This window comes from Anopheles arabiensis, chromosome 2, assembly GCF_016920715.1.
Source record: "Anopheles arabiensis isolate DONGOLA chromosome 2, AaraD3, whole genome shotgun sequence".
Taxonomy (NCBI): Eukaryota; Metazoa; Arthropoda; class Insecta; order Diptera; family Culicidae; genus Anopheles; species Anopheles arabiensis.
Window position 1 is genome coordinate 84,700,673 of NC_053517.1, and position 17,695 is coordinate 84,718,367.

At 43.5% G+C, this 17,695-nt stretch overlaps 1 protein-coding gene across 1 annotated transcript; it reads left to right on the forward strand.

Annotated features, from left to right (window-relative positions):
• The first annotated feature begins 2,445 nt into the window (after positions 1–2,445).
• LOC120895484 lies at positions 2,446–4,232 on the forward strand. Its single transcript, XM_040298925.1, has one exon. The coding sequence runs from the start codon at positions 2,552–2,554 to the stop codon at positions 3,131–3,133; it is 582 nt and encodes a 193-aa protein (XP_040154859.1). The 5' UTR covers positions 2,446–2,551; the 3' UTR covers positions 3,134–4,232.
• Positions 4,233–17,695: the final 13,463 nt, after the last annotated feature.

Below are 17,695 nucleotides of genomic sequence, written 5' to 3' on the forward strand. Positions count from 1 at the left end.
CCTAAATTTTTACAATTCTACATGATATTTGAGAACTGTCGGTAGTCTGTTGAACGGATCTATAGGATATATGCACAGACACTCTGATAAGTTTCTCCCTTTAAATATGATCCTCATTGCTTGCTCGCTGAAGGGTAGCCTTCAGACCTTCGTTTTGGCTATCACGTTTTTGGCTTATTTCTACGTACTTCTTTTATTTGGCGTAACGTCCTACGGGGACATGCCGGCCTAAGCAAGATTTCGAGACTTATTTCACAACCACGCAGCCGGATAGTCAATCCTTGTTACGGGGGGACGCTCCATTCTAGCCTTGAACCCATGACGGGCATGTTATTGGCTGTCCACTCATGAGCGACGAATGTTTCTCGGCGAACGAGTTCGCCGGTACGGCTGAATGTCAAGATCTATTTAGGAGAACAGGTCGATGCAAAGCCCGTTGCTAGGTTGCCATTTTCAGCTCGCTTTTGACAGTTTCATGAAAATGTGTTTACAAACAAACGGCTAATAGTTAACGCGAAAAAGTGGACGAATTTACTATTAGGAATATTATATGGTTAAATTTCTTGCGGTCAATCACTTCTGGAGAATAAAGGAGGAGTAATTGCAGTCTACTCTGTATTCAGAAACATTGATAACCTTTTTCACTATTTGCCATTCCGTGACCATAAAGCATTACCTCCTCCTCCAAACAGCATGCGTCGGTCCTGCTGAAAGAAAAGTTTAACAAGCATAAAACAGCACAGTACATGTTTCAACTGGGTAAAAGAAGTCCTATTTACTTTCAACTAAGCACTGATAGTAAAATGAAACATCCAATCGGCACACACTGGTACAATATGCATACCGTTGTTTGCTTATAACCCGGCGGCAAATGATAAAAAGGGATCATTGAATAAAATCAGCTATAGAAAAAATAAGTACAAAATAGTAACAAAGACTCTCGTTCGCTCCATAGCAACGATCATAAACAATGTTAAAGTTAACTGTCAAAATTATCCCATCTCTTTTTGTCAATTTGTTCTAAACGCATCAACCTGTTCTCTTTCATGGACTTTGATCAATGTATTGGTAAAGAAGTAAGGAAGGAATTAATTAGTGTTGGGTCATACGATTCATTTCACGACCCGAACCGGAGTCGAGTGCGAGCCAGCCGGAATCGATTCCGACCCGTGGGTGCAGCGGGTGCGCTAGGTTGGAGTCGGAATCAAATCCGACCCGCGGGTGCAACGAGTTCGGGTCGACCCGAAAGATCAGTAGGTGCAAGAAAACATAAGCGACTCCGACCCGTGGGTGCTGCGAGTTCGGGTCGGGTCGTGCCACGGTAGGTTCAGTTGAACCCGAGGGTGCAGCGAGTTCGGGTCGACCCGACTGATGATTAGGTGCGAGAAAGCATAAGTGACTCTGACTCGTTGGTGCAGCGAGTTCGGGTCGGGTCGAGTCAAGGTAGGTTCAATACCCGACCCGAACTCACTGCACCAACGGGTCGGAGTCACTTATGCTTTCTCGCACCTACTGATCTTTCGGATCGACCCGAACTCGCTGCACCCTCGGGTCAAACTGAACCTACCATGGCCCGACCCGACCCGAACTCGTTGCACCAACGGTTCGGAGTCGCTAATGCTTTCTCGCACCTACCGGAGTCGTTGCACCCACTGAACCTACTTGTACCTTTCGGGTCGACCCGAACGACTCCGGGTCGCTTACGGATGGCTCTGACCCGATAGGTTCGGGTCGACCCACCCATCACTAGAATTAATATACAGTCTGAACTCATTGGTTGAACTTCGATTCACTGTCAACTATTGAATATGTGCTTTTTAGTTGGCACGATGTCCATACAAAAAAAAATCTGAAATTTTTCTCGGCAAGCCATGAGATTTTTGTGAAATTTTCAAAAACCAGTTTTCCCATACAAACACATGCTTTTTTATTGAACTGTCAGCCAACTAAAAAGCGTTCAACTGTTGATCTCTAGCTGCACTCACTTTGTTCCTCACCAATTTGATGTTAGAGCTATTTGAATCAATTTGCATTTACTATAACGATAAACGATATTATATTTGAGTTAACTTATCAAAATAAACTAATTTAAAGCCTCGTATGGACCGTCCCTTCGTATCCTGGATTTACTATCCCGATGCGTGCAGAGGCGAATCAACACAAGTGGAGGCTCTAAGCGGTCACAAGAATTTATGCTACTACACCTGTTCAAAATTCAAAATCAAAAAACTATTACCACAACATACACATCGAATTTGTTTCGCAATTGATTTGGAATAACCAGCTGTATTTGAACACCAAACTGTAGGTGTACACCTACAGTATAATGGAGCTGAGTTCATAAATAATTCTTTACCACGCTACAAACTGTATCAACAAGCACACCAATACACACTCAGCCCCACGCATTTTACACAACAAGCTTATCTCCCGAAAAGTCAGGCTAGTGTAGTGCACAGTTTGCCCGTGTCCGTGCTACAGTAACGTCCATCGTGCAAGACGCTCGTGTGTTTAGGATTATTATTATTGTGTTCCTGTACTCAAACACACGATGATCAGCAAAACGGCGCTTTTGCTGTTGGCTTTTATTCCTCTCTCCGCCGGATGGTTCACGATGTTTGATTCAACCTGTGACATGATAAAATCCCAGCTGCAGCTCATCGACGATACAGTTACCAACACGGCCAGAATTATCGTTCCGACACAATCCTTCTATTTCAACTGCGAGACAAACTGCAAACTACAAAAGCTGCTGAAAGAATATGAACAAATTCTGACCGTACAGCGTCAGTACCACAACCAGATGACGTCGTTTGTGCAGAGTAAGCGCAAGCAGTTTGGCGTACCGGCCGAAGGGCTGCAGGATAACGCAGCGCAGCTGGAAAAAGTGTTCCGCGTCGTTAACGATCGAAACACCTTTCACCAGCGTCAGGTGGACGAGCAGAAGCTCCAGAACCAGAACGTGACAGCCGAGCTCGCGGAGCCACTAAAACTGCTACAGCAGGAGCAGCGACGCAACCAACTGCTGCAGGCTAAGCTAGTTGAGCTCTCTACCACGATAAGCCAGATGGAAACGGAAAATAAGAAGCTTCAGGCTAAGATAAACGATAATCCAACCAGCGTACAAGGCTAACAGCGAATGAAGGTGTAGTTAATTAATGAATAAAAGTTTACCATCGAAAAATGAAACACTGCTCCTTTATTTAAATGCATTTTTAACATACCCATTAAGCCACTTCTGTACCATGCACACTTCACAGTCTCTTATCAAAGCGTCGCACCAATTCTATCAACACGCTTTCAGCAGTAATACAAACAAACAGACCGGGAGTCATCAGTACGGGAATTCCCTGTTTTGGCGAGGAAATAAAGAGCCGGGATTCACACAGCTCCTCCTCAGCCGCATCGATAATCTTAAGGTCATCGTTTGTTTATGGTGCAAAGTGTCGAGGATGTACTAGTGGCATGAAATAGAAACAACCACTGTATCAGTAACCAGTGTGGGGTCACTCAATCCGGAGCTGCTCGCTCAGTAGCTACTTGATCGCGATGGCAGTCACATCTACATTCCTGGTACTGCTATTCTTCACTGCGACTATCAGCAGCGGGTTGGCTGTGACGCGATGTAAACCCCACGTGGATATCTTTGAAGCTGTCCAGTCACTCCTGGCAACATCGGCCAGCAATTATAAAACAGAGTACTCATCGGAATACAGTGAAGCCCACAACACACTGGTACGCATACTGGAGCGACAGCAAACCGATCTTGACCGACTTACCACAGCGGCCCGATCGATGGAAACGCTCACCAACGACAAACTGCAACAGTACGGCCTAAGTCGCAAGCTGACTTTCGATGGTCGCCCTGCCAACGACATCGATACGTTGAGAGACACATTCCACCGGCTGGATGAAGAGAATGATGATGTGCTGCGTGTGCTGGAGCAACATCGACAGGAGCACGTCGAGCGACAGCAAGAGCTAGATGATCTGGTCAAACAACTCGAACATCTGCACCACGGCAATATTGCGCTGGAGAAAAACATCAAGGAGCGAAATGAAACGCTCACCAAAACACTTGCCACCAACGTGAAACTGGAGCGAATCGTCAAAGAGCGTGGACTGCAATAATGTGTACAGGTTGCGATCGGTTGTGCTTTGTAATGGACGAGAGTATACACAGTGTTATCAAAAGCAGTTTACAACTATAAATAAAAAAATGTATCCTCTAATCCCTTGTACGATGGAAAGTGTTAAAGCGTTTGGCAAAGTGAGGTCGACGGGGTTTTTAACGCTTCAAACTAGCCAAAGAACTGATTCTCGAACTTCACAACCGTACAGCGCAGCGTGAAGAAACTTTATCCCTGCTAATGCTATACCATCTTTTTTTTTTTGTTTTCAGTACCGTAAAGACCATTGTGCCCCGCCAGGCGATGGGACGTCTAAGTCAATAAAGATGAAACTCCCGTCGAGTGACATGTTTCATTTGTGTCCTGGCAGGGCACGCAAACCCGCTGTACACGAGAAACCTTACCCAGCGCTAGGGATGAGCTGTCCCGTTGGCCAACCGTGAAGTTTGGAACAGAAGGGGACCGAGCAAACAAACAAAAAACACATCGTACAACACAAAAATGCTCTCATTGTACGCCGCTGGCGCAGTTAGCCACCGCTGGGATACGCTAACACCGGCAGTCCATCTTCGGCCATTTTCTCGGAAACCGGTAGGCTCACGGCTTGTGCGAGACGTTTATCCGACACGACACCGACAAACCGCAAAGGTATGGGTTCGCGTACCGTTCGCGTAGTGCCTGTCGCTTTCGCGAAGGTCAATTTGAAGAGCACTCAGAGTGAACGAGTGGCCCCTTGTTACGTGGCCGCCAGCTACTTGCCGTTTGTCTGTGTAGCTTCAGGCGTGTGACAAGCACACATCCACACAACCAATTGAAGGATTATCCATGAAAAATTAATGCACTGGTCCATTGTACCTACCGCACTTAAGCTGTAAGGAACATTTAGTGCTTTTCGCGAAATAGTGCGAATAAGCGCACACGGTAAGGGAAAAGTTGAGAAATGGGTCCGCAGTTACGCGACATTACGCGTCACTGGTGATAGGGCTTCGAATTTGTTGCGCATTTCTCTACCCATTTTCACAATCAGTCTCTGTCCCACGACTGCACCGTGTATGTTTCTCCCAACCTCCAGCAAAATTGTAAGGCGTCCGAGAATGTTAAGCATTATCCCACACGAGCTCGTTACACAAGTGTTGCGAAGCATTTAGATGTACATAAATCACACCGCTATACGGGCTTGGCAGTCTCGGGTCGGGGCAAATATTTTATCCTTTGATTAGATTTATCTCCCAGGCTGCGTGAGATGAAGATGCCGGCACAGCAAACACCGGTGCCAGCAACCGAACGCCGATTCGGATCACCCGGAATGATAGATTTGCTATCGATTTTCGTCCCCGTTTGTTTGAGATGCTGCCCAGCGGCTGTCTGACGCACACATAAAGCCATACGCATGTCTGGGCTATAGTTTCCGTTCGCATTTTAAGCTAAATAAATTGAATGCGTCGTGTAAGGGATGGATTTCTGTTAATCATAACGATGCAGGACATTTCTCATCGAACGTCGAGATTTAATTGGTTTTTGCGTAAGCATTTAACAACAAGTAGGTAGGATGCTGGCTAGATTGTGATGAACGTTCGACAGCTTTTGATTTTGAAAAAAGCAATATACGAAGCTAGGGATAGTAAACGATTCGGAATAGATTATACATGTACTTACAATTGAGGGTTACCTTTACACTAACAAGGCTTTCCTTTGCAAAATGTTCTTTTGCAATGCGAATAGTATGCATTTAGGCGCTTTGTACTTGCGGATACGCATATATTGATGACGCACCAACGTTCGTTTTCTTTGGAATTGCCATGGAAATTTTACACACCATTTCCTTTTGCGCAACACAATCCTCATGGATGTCAGCAAAAAAATCGAACGACTAAAAATCCATTATATTGTGCAGATTTAAAGCATTCCATTAGCATGCCCCACCGCACGGTAACTCAATTAATCAAGCGGTAATTTGACAAGCGTTTCTCCTAAATTATCTCTCCCCAGCTTAAAACAACAAGCGTAACCCGCACCGGACCGGCGAAGAAATCATCGCCCCGTATAATCATATCAAAAACCTACAAAAATATTGATGCCATTTGGGGGCACGAACCACGGGCTAAGGAAGCCCTCAGCACTCTTTCCTCTCTCTCTCTCTCTCTCTCTCTCTTTGTCTCTCTTGTCCCAATGCACGTCGTCCTTCATTATGATAGTACAGGTAGCCAGCTTAATGGGCACCGGGGAGCACCTTGGCTACCATTACCGTCTAATTTATTCAAACGCTTTAGCCCCCCTCGCCCTATGTCCTCATGTCCTTTACGAGCTTCGGGTGGCCGAGTTGCTCTGTAAGCTGTGTGTGTGTGCATCGAACAAGGGTCACAAAACCTGGCACCTACACCATTACCGTGCACACATCCGTCCTGCTTCCCACGACTTGTCTCAACGGTTTGTCGCTGTTGTGTGGGTAAATCCATTTCCGGTCATTAGCGCAACTGGCCACAAGTCTGGCTGGCGGCTTCGCTGGAACTTTCTCGTCGACGAGGGGGATGCTTTTTAATGGTTATGACTTATCGTTGTTTTGCGGCAAAGCGTCACACAGCGGGTAATAGTAGCGCACTGACATCATGACATCATGATGGAGACGAGCGTTAACGTTTTGTTGGCACTGTGACGCTGAAGTGCTTAATGCTGCTGAAAGATGGGGTTTCTTTCTTGGAGCGAATGGTTTCTGTCACACAAAGATTGTTACCACTCAGCGTAAGGGTAAAACAATAGCAATGTGACGAGGATTGTTGAAGTTTTTTTTTTTTTATTTTACGTTTTTTCACTTTTAGTGTCGGAGTTTCGCAGCAGGAGCATTGAACGGTTTGGGAAAAAAATCTATTTCTTTCTTTTTATGATTTACTTCATCACTCAATGTCTTTGCACACGTTATTTTGTAACGTGTTTGTTTTCAATCTTGTTTTATTCTGTTTCGATTAAAAGCAACATTTTATATTATAATTATCAAATTGTTTGAATTAATTCCATATGCAAAAATAATATAATTCCTATCAAACAGGGATCAATAGCAATCCTAAAACTACAAATTTAAAATACACTAAACGCCTAAATCTACGCTAAAGTAATAGAAAACACGACTCCGCCATATAAATAAGCTTTTTGAACTTTAAAGCTACCGACAAATTTGCATAACCCGATACCTATAAAAATACGTGCCAATAAAAATCACATTTCTCATCCAGAACAACATCCATTGCATGAAGTGTAAAGTAAAACAAACAAATGCCCCAAGGATTGGGATGGTTGTGTAAGCGAAAACATTATTTCCATCGTGTTTATACGCCTGTGGTGTATGGTTGAAGTGTTTAAAAGTAAATTAACATTATCATCCCGACGGCCATCATTACGCATGCGACGCTGCTTGGACATGCTTTCACACGACGGCACTGCCAAAGAATCACAATCCGTCCGACCGTCGGTGCGTTTCGGTGCGACGTGAGTGAATGATCGGGTTAATATTAATCATATCGAGTGCAGGGTAAGTATTTATCGAGCAAATACTCACTGCATCACTTCAGTGCTATTTCCTCTCTCCCACCCCCCCCCCCCCCCCCCCGACCATCCGCACCCAGCGAGCGCACCCAAACAACCAATCAACAGCGACAGTATGGGCGAGATTCATTAAATTAATTAAATCCTTACATTCGCATGTGCCCGGCCGCATTCAAACAAGCATTATGAAGCGTTTCAATAAGCACAATAATTTTTGCGGATCTCTCTCTCTCTCTTTCTCTCGTTCTCGCATCCAGATAAACGGGATTCGAACGGGCTCGATACCACGTTTGTTTGCTTCCTCTCGAGCGTGGAAGTGGCAAAATAATATACCACACCACTCGCCACGTCTCCAGCACCGGCCGGGCCTGCAGAGTGATGGAAAATGGGATGTAGCGTAATTAAATTCGGCACCACGAATTGGTCATTTTCAGGTCGCGATGAATAATGCAAACAAAATTTTACAAGTACCTTCCGGTGCAACGGCTAGTTTGCAGGTGCGGAATTAATTGCACACAGGCGGCTGGGCTTTAATCGTTTACTGCTGCGAGGTGGCCTGCTTGAGACGGGCTAGAGTGGGCTATCGTGATTGAATTGAATTGATTGAACTAGAAGATTTAATGCGTAGTTATTTTATGGTTATGGTGTAGCGCATACATTCCACTTTAGTTAACTCACTTACTGCGTATGGAATGTTTCTGTCAGTCCGCATGAACCCCGGCAAAGTAATAATCTATATTATTTATATTAACATTTGTTATGTTAGCGAATAATATTTACTAAAACCAGCAAAACAACACAACAAATTGCATAAATTTAGGCACTAGTGTATTTGAACAAAACGTGTTGCATAACTTCAGGCGCTCCTTCGTCAATGGGTATTTTACAGCTGCAGTGCCCGACCTTCGCACATATTTATTCAGCAGCACACAGCAGTATACAACTTCTGACAATGCAACTTTCTCGATTTCCTTCCTTAACGATGGGTTCTCAAAAATCTCCACTCCTCAGCACTAACACCATCACAACCACACAAAAAGCAAGAAAATGGAAAGCAAGCACCGGCAGCCGGAAACCTTTCATAAACTGTTTAGAGCCAGTTGTTTTGCTGCTGCAACTTCAAAAGCGCGTATCTAAGAAGTCTTTATCACTCCGGCCACGATGAAAAACTTGCCAACTTTATTTTCTTTCCATTTCCATTCATTCACGCACACACACACACTCACACACATACATACAGCCCCCGGAGGTCACCGGGCAGCCGGCTGTGGCCCGGCCGGATGAATGCAAAGTTTCTTCGACGAAAGTTTCGCTCAGCTTCGATGTTCCTATGTACCATACCGCCCAGTCTATTGGGGAAGCTCCTCCTGCCCATTCCCCAGCTCCCACCGCAGGCCTTTGATAAATGTGGCTTCTTGACCGCAATAAATTTCCTCCAACACTTTTTGTTGCCACCCTATATCTCTGGACTGTCTGTATTATTATTTCTCGGCTTGCCGGGTTGGCCTCTATCCCGACACGGCCGGTTCAGGCGCAAATGCGTAAATAGAAAACAATGTGCATTGTCGTGCGGTGGAGTTTTGTACCGACCTGGGTGCCCCGGACTGCAAAAGTTCGGGGAGCGAGGATGGTTGTCTGCAGAATGTCTCGAATAACTTTCCGTCTTCCGATTTGCTTTGCCATTATCTCATCTTTCTTGCCTGGTGTGGTTTTTATTTCTCCTTTCTGTAGAAATCTGTCACAAAAAAAGTGAGTGTGTGTCATGTGACATAGTTGGTGCGGAGAAACCGGGACAACGTGAGAAATAGGACCACAATGATAAATGAACGTTTAATTATCAACGACACTACCATTGTTTCTTTCGGTACAGTTGTTCTCGGTGACGGTTTGGTACAGTTTGTGTTTTGCTTTCTTCTCTGACACACGATTAATAATACAAGTAGCCGGTATTAATCTGGTATGCGTGTCCCTGCCAGCATTCGATAGTAAATGAGCAATGTTTTCCTTAGACAGTAATCCTAATGAATGAGCACGTTTGTGTCCGAATGATTGTGCACGGTAAAAATAGAAAAGTTTATGGAAAATGCTATATGATTATTTTTTTAATTATTATTATTTTTTTGTAGTTTTTAATTATAGATTTATTCATTTTTAATCATAATTCAACGTGTTTATTGTGTTTATTTCACAACTTTTGAAAATGGTTTGATGCATAATACTGACTATACTAAAAAACCAACAATTTAATTAAACTCGTTAAAACCGTTCCAAACCTGGCAAACAGCAATAGTTACATTTTAATTGCATACTATTAGGCGTTAAATTTCTCCAAGTAAATTTGCTCTTATCATCCCCTAAATGTATTCAATCTACACCACTTCTAGAATTACTTTTTAAAAACTCTTGTATATTGCTCGAGTTTAATCATATAGAAAGCAAATCAACTTCATTTCTATTTTAAACATTTTTAGACTTTTCTAAAATTGAGAACAAGACCCTCGCTTGAGATTGCTACAATAAATAAACACTACCTAAATCATTTACCCTTCAGGAAATCGTTCAAACAACAGCCCAAAATTGACTACGTACATTAAATTACCCGACCGTTTCACAGCCACGTGCAGCCATTACATCGAACGGATGGCCAACGTCCAGCTTAAAACGAAAAAAAATATATGACGTCCAAAGCCTACACCAGCACAGTCTCGGGGTAATCCATTTCTCTTACACACAAGTTCCGTGCAATTTGTTGCCTAATCGAATCGGACGCTACTGACGCAGCGAAGCGTAAAATGGGGCCAATCTGGAGGCACCATTACCCGTGGGGGTATCCGTGAGCGACATCAATCCAGCGAATCGATAATTTATCGTGCTTTCCCAACGGCGAACACTTTGATGTTAGCCCCAACATCTCGCCCAACACCGGAAGATTGTGCGTGGGCCGCCAACCAGAAGCAGTGGGCAGCAAAACAGTACGACGCTACTGTATCGAAGATACGAGGAGACGAAAAGCAGAGAGTCTAGTGAGTGGCCATGGTGAGGAGGAAGATGAGGGGAAAAAAGCACAACCCTCCCAGAACCGTTAAATCCAACAAGTCAATCACGGCCGATTAAGCGATTGACTTGGAAAAAGATTGAACCGACCGACAGAAAAGCATTGGACAGGATTTCGAAAAATCCCTCCTCTCTCTCTCCCATCCAACCAAGAGTGACATGAGCTGGGTCACAGGGAAGCTTGGTCCGGTCACTACTCACAAATACCCGAATTCTAAGGATCAGATTTCGATTTCGATCCTTCACGGGCAAGAAATCGTGCGGCTCAAACGTCAGACTATACTCTTCCGGTCTACCGGCAACTTCATTTTCCTGCATCCGAACGATCGAGCTTGTTGGATGTTCGTCCGCCTTGAAAACGACACTCAAACAATGGCTTTGATGCTTCGAAGCTCCCCCTCCCGAAACTGTAGCCAGAAGTTCGGGACATCATTAACGAACTTTTCGTGCGGCACCGTCCTACCACCAGCAGGAAGCAGTAGTTTCACAGGCACATCAGGCTACGGCTGATAAACAACAGTGCTGCGTGAACCATTCACTAACAAGCAGCACACGGAAGAAATGGCGCTCTGCGAAACATAAACAATCCAAACGTGCCTCACGAGCAGTGCGAGCGAGTGGTCCCGAAAAGTTGAAACTAACTCAAAAGAATGTCATTACTTTCGGCTAGCCGGTAAAAAGCGACACGACGTAGCAGTGTAGGTAGTTATCTGTTCGTATAGACTGGCTAACATGTACATCCTTCTTATTTTTTGTTTGTGTGGTTCTGAGCATTCCAGAGTGAAAATACATGTTAGCGGTGCGAAATGTTTCAGGTGAGGGTTTTTTTTCTCACGGCATTCTTTGTTGTCCCACTGCCGGCAAAAGGGTCGACGACATTGTCATTTCGTCCTTACCAACCGTAGTAGACTTTTTATGGCGTCTTTCGGGCGTCCTGATAACTTGATCCTCTTTTCTTCAACCGAACTCCACAAATCTCCATAAAGCAGTATCGTGACAACTTTGCCAACAGTGAGATAGCGTCCTGCCGAAAAGCCTTTCCATTCCAATTATTGTGCTCCAATGCTTTGCTATCGCTCATCTGTGCCAGTTGATGAAGTCGACGTGATGAAGTCGAAGTAGTGATACGGTTTTTCGTGGCCTAACGATCTAAAAACTTCTATGGATGACTTCTGCGATAGGATGTAATAGCTGCATCTGAGAAGTATTTTCTGCTTTTCGCTGTTATTTTTTATCCTAACACTGTTTTCAAAATCGTGGGAACATATCAGAGATGATGAATATATTAAATGCTTTGTTCATTGTCATGTTACTTGCTACAGTTGTTCCTGTTTCATCTATAACATCCACCTCACTATCCCTGTTGACATCCTTATTTATTGCTCAATATTATACTATTGAGGATCTCTCATCAATTATCTACACAATTCAAAGTTGAACCGTTTCCCTGCTTCATATTGCAAAACTTGCTGTTGGCGAGAAGAAAGCTTCACCGTTTCTTCCCATCATTCTCATCATCTCCTTACGAAGGCGACACCTTCACAACGCTTTGTTTCCTTCCAAAACCCCCAAACAAGTTCCCTAGAACTGACGCATCTTCTACTGAGCGACAGAAACACATTCCAGCGAAAATGGAAAGCAAGCAAGTAGAACAGAACGAAAAGAAGAAAAAAGCCACCAAGCTCGTTGCAAAATAACACACAATACATTATGCGCGGGAAATAAAACGCTCAGTCGAAAGTTTTTCGCGACGGTTGATTTTTCCAGCAAATTGAGTTTTCTGTTATGCTTCACCGTTGTCGATTTTGCCATACTGGTTTTGCTATCTAGTTTTGTTTTTTTTTTTCATTTTTCTTTCTCTTTTAATTCTATCCCAGCGCTCTAAAGTCGATGAGAGCTGACATAATGATGAATGATTTCTTTACCTTTTTTCGTTTCTTCAGCAGCAGTTCTGTTTTGTTTTAGCTTTCGACACAATTTTGCACAAAACTTTTCATATTCTTGTACCGACTTGGAACAAACGCGTCGTACACAAACGCGTGCGCGACAAAAGGCCAGGACGGATAGTGGGTACGGGCCGCCAGCACCGTGCACTGTATTATCGCCAACTTTTAAAGCATTGCTGATGCACTCGAGTGGAAGGGAAAAGTTTGTTTTTTTTTTTTCAACCAACATGAATATCACCCGTTGCTCCTCTTTTCGGGGCCTCGGGATTCGGTATGAAAATAGTAAAAAAAATGAAACAAAACACATAAAGTTCGTGGCAAGATGGAGAAAAGAACCGAGCTAAAATTATGACGAAACGAGTGCGGAAACAAATGCAAGCGAAAGCTCGAAAAACTTCGACAACAAAAGTACGCAGAAAGAGCAGAACGCTGGGAAAAGCCTGCGGAAAAGCAACACTGACACACTTCTGCGACCCTGTCCTCGCGAACGTTTCGGAAAGCATCGTTTGCAAAACATCATTCCTTACCGTGTGCTCGGTGTCTCTGGTCGGCCGATGGCATGAAACATAACACTCACATAACGGCGACTCGGTGTAGTTGCCGTTTTGTTTGTCAAATATCTTCTGGCCGCTGATGTCGCTGTTAATTTTTCATTTGAATAAAATATAATTATTTTTTATCATTCATTATTTTTTTCTTCACTGCGTATTATATTGCAAACATCTGAAATGAAAATTTAAATTAAATTCCATTTTAAATGGATTCTTCGAAAGAATGTTTTTTCTTAATAGAAGTCTAACAGTCATGCTTTAACACGAACCAATAAAGTGACTACATATTTTTCTGCGAAGTTACACATTTCGAATACCTCATTAAAACTCATACATTTTGCGACGTTAATTACTAGGTTTTTCTTTGTTCTATTATCACTTTCAAATGAAAATCGCAAAACACCGCAATTTTCATCATTCTAGCGCATCTTACACACCGTAAAAGAAATGAAACAGTTTTACAAGACGTTAAGGAATGGCCACAGCCCCACAGCTTAATGCTTCTTTTAATGATTATAGTTCCCTCTTTACACCATTCCATAATGCAAGCTCATCACTAGTTTTCCGACCCATTATCTCTCTTACCCATTCCCTGTGGCACAGTCTCCCTTTTCTCCGGTACGTAAAACCGATGCTAGTTTTCTTAGCGCGAGCTCACTCCACTCATTACCATTTTTATGCATCACATCGTCCCGGCGCCCGGCTTCGCCGAGCTCATTTCGCCAAAGCGATAGCTTTATGACAGAATGCGATAATTACAACGATCATATTTTATCATACCGGTTCGCGCCCGAAAAACGGCACATTTGCCCTCTCGGAAGCCCTTCCTGGGATGCTGCGCTCGGATGCTAATTAACCTACGGGACCATCAAACCGTAATTAGCACCGTGCCACAAGCTTCAAACCGTCGCACGAGACTCTTTAGCTTTGCCGGCAAATAACGCGAAGCGTGAGTACTTTCCGATGCATTTATCCGACGGGTGGGAAGTGTCAAACCAGGCGACTTATCCTACCAGAGCATATGATCGACAGTGGCCTCATCTGCACATCCTTTATCCTGACGCCATCATCGTCATCATCGTCACCGTCGTTAGTAAATCATCAAAGTCATACCGGAGCAAAAGGTCACTGGGATATGGGTTTCAACCCAGATACCGATGCACCTGAACTATTTTGCATTACTCTCTGTTCCGCTAAACTCATACCGGTATGCTTTTCAATCGATGAAACTTGTGGCAGAACTAACTGCCCCTGTCATTGCCACCTCGCCTTTCGAAATCTCCGTAAATGGATGGAAAAGTGACGATTTTCCTGCAACGTTGATGCGCTTAACCTGTCCGGAAAGTTCTTAGATCTAGCTTTCCATTTGCACCTCTCACTCGGAAACTCACTCTCCCACACACACACGTACACCAACATACCGTAAAATGGTTTCGCTTTCAGTAAGCTCGAAAGGCGTAAATGTAAACAACGGGCACCTGTCATCCGCTCCGGCCCACCGGGATCAGGATGACGCGCGGAGACAAGTGCATGGCTCGACGGGCGATGGCGCTGCCAGCGACCGGTAGCGATTCGATTACGATCAACGAAAGCGCACCGGCGAAAGTCGGAAAGGAATCTAGAAATAACTCTAGAACGATGCCACCGACTATTGCATCCCGTTGCGGGACAAACCGGGAAGACATTCTTCCCGCTCCTGGGCCAGGTTGTTTGTGCACTGGGAAAATAAGGCAACGGCAGGGAGCAGTTCCATTAAGCGGTAAATAGTGCTACTGGCAGCTGTTCCAAAATTCTTCGCTCCAGTTACCGGACCGGTCGAAGCTGTTCCATTTTCTACCCTTCAAGTTTCCGGGGAAAACTTTACATTGCAACCATTCCCCCTTTGCCGCTCGTCCTCGTGGTGAGAAAGAGAGGTTGTGACTAAGACAAAGTCATTTAAAGTAATCCGGCACCAACCGGTCGGTTGACGTCGGCGTGTAGGTGTGTGCTACTGCGGCTGTGTTCGGTGTTCACGAATGCAACACTGATTTATTTTTACTTTCCTTGGAAAACCATGAGCGACACCACAAAACTGGGTGTCGTATTGTCAAGCGGCGTATATTGCTGTTGTTTCAGCAGCAGCACCACCAACCACAACTACACAAAAGCTTCCCTGTAAACTGTGGCACAGGGGAGAGAGAGAGAGAAAATAAGCTTACACAAAAAAGCAGAAGCGCCAACCTTCTGCCACCGAAAAAGTGTGAAAACAAACTCTAAACATTGTTTCAATGTTGACCTGAGGCAAATTCTTTAGTATATTTGTCCACCTTTTTATCGTTCTTTATTTTTTCTGCAAGACGACGCTTGACTATTCTTTCAACAAAGGGCGAGAGACCAAAATGGTACCCAACCAAGGATTGAAAAGGATGCTGTTGGTTTGGAAAATGAAGAAAAACGAGCTTTGACGGTGAAAAGAACCTGCTCGTCTCGCTGTGAGGTCGAAGGGGAAAACTTTAGCTCGCTTCACAATCTACTGTCTAATAATGTTAAACGATCAACCCAAAAATAACTCTAGTAAGGTAAAATGTATCAAAAACACTCCCACTCGACCGAGACACCATTGTTCTCTATGCAACAAAAAAACACAGAACGAAGAAAGAGAAATCGAGAGTTGTTTCTATTCCCGCATCGTGTTAAAACGGTGTACATTGTCCTCCACTAACGCTTCATACATCTATCAGGCGTTACATACCTATAAATGACAGGCAAGTTAATGGTACACAAGTCCTTTCCCGGCCTGGAGATTATTTGCCATCCGGCAAGATAAGGCAAAATGTCACCAATTTTGCTGTTTTGTCTTGTGCGAAGAACCTGTTTCGTTCTTTTCCGGCTACGGATGTTGGGTGAAGAAAACACCGTTTTTATACAAAATAAAATTTTAAAAACATCAATCCAAATAGATCAACCTAATGGAAGGTCTTGTTCTCCGATATGAAAATATCAATTGCAGTTCGTCAACCCAAGATTTTATTAAATTTGTTTTTTAATCATTGTTTAAATTATGTTCGAAACAACAAATTAAAAAATGCATACTTTTACTTCAATAAAACCATTAAATCATAATACGCCTAAATGTAGGCCATAATGCACTGAATACATTATACCCCTACATGTATGCAATGAGCGGAACAGAACGAATTTTTCAGTTTTCGATTCTGCTATCATCCTCATTTGAAACTGATTGGTTTAAAAGTCTTTTTGTTTCGGAAATGCAGATCTGCGCAAAAAACTAATTAATTACTTCAAATGTATGCATTAATCGAAAGTGCTTTACTATTGATTACATGACAGTGAGACTTAAAACATAGGTAAAATGGCCTGTAGAAAAAAACTGTTTTTTTCTGAAAAAAATAAAATTTAAACTACACTCCGAATGGATCAACCTGTTGGAAAGTCTCGTCCTCTGATAGAACGAAATCAATTGCAGCTCGTCAACCCGAGATTGCATCTACTAATCCCACCGAGGGAAATTCGTCCTCCCCCTGAAAGCCGAACTGCACCGAACCCTCACGCTGAATGATTTAGTGTGACACGCTGGCAATCATTTGCACTGTTGCTTTTTATCGCTTCACAACATACTCTTTCAGTGGCGGTTTTGTGTGTGTTTGTGTGTTGTTTTGTGCTTTTTTTTTCTTTTTCCAACTCGCACATCGAAAATCCTCGTAATCGATTCCCGACCAGAGTCAACCAATCATCAAATTGGGCTCAAAACCGAAAGCGCTGCATAATCTGAAACACGATGTCATCCACTGGGTAGCTCACAAAAGCTCTCTTTCACACACATTGCCGTGCTACATATTATCGGTTGATAAAAATTGCATTTCGATCAACCGGATTACTACTGCCGGGACCGGGAGGATTGGAATTCAGTGCAAATGCATATTCTGAACCGACTGTCCGAACGTGTGGCATGGTATGGAGAACATGCATCACTTATGCACTCACCAATTCCGGGCATGATGGTTGGCTTATCTTCTTTGCCTTCCGGGGCAGGTTTTGTGTACTGCTGCATAGTTCTAGGAACAAAGAATTGCAGAATGCCCGTTCGTAGTCGTAGAATGGCTCATATGGATGGCTTCTGGACCATTTCCATGGTTCAAATTGAAATTTGTTTTGTAGTATGAGTTTTCTTTCTTTTCCCACACATACTGAGAAGCAGTAGCCATCTTGAATGATCAAATGATTAAAAGTGAAGCACAGAGCTGCTTAATCGGTATTGTAGCTCTGTGCCGGCAACAATCATTGCAATGGTAACGAGCAACAACAGGTAGAGTTCATTGCAAAAAAAAATTCTTTTCCATGAATCTTTCATACGCTGCTGTACTGATGTGGAATTTCATTAGTCACTGATTTCAGTGTTAATTAATTATTGAAAGTTAGTACAAAAGGTATTTTAAATTAAACTGCACATTGCTTTGCAACCGAGCGAAAGAACAAA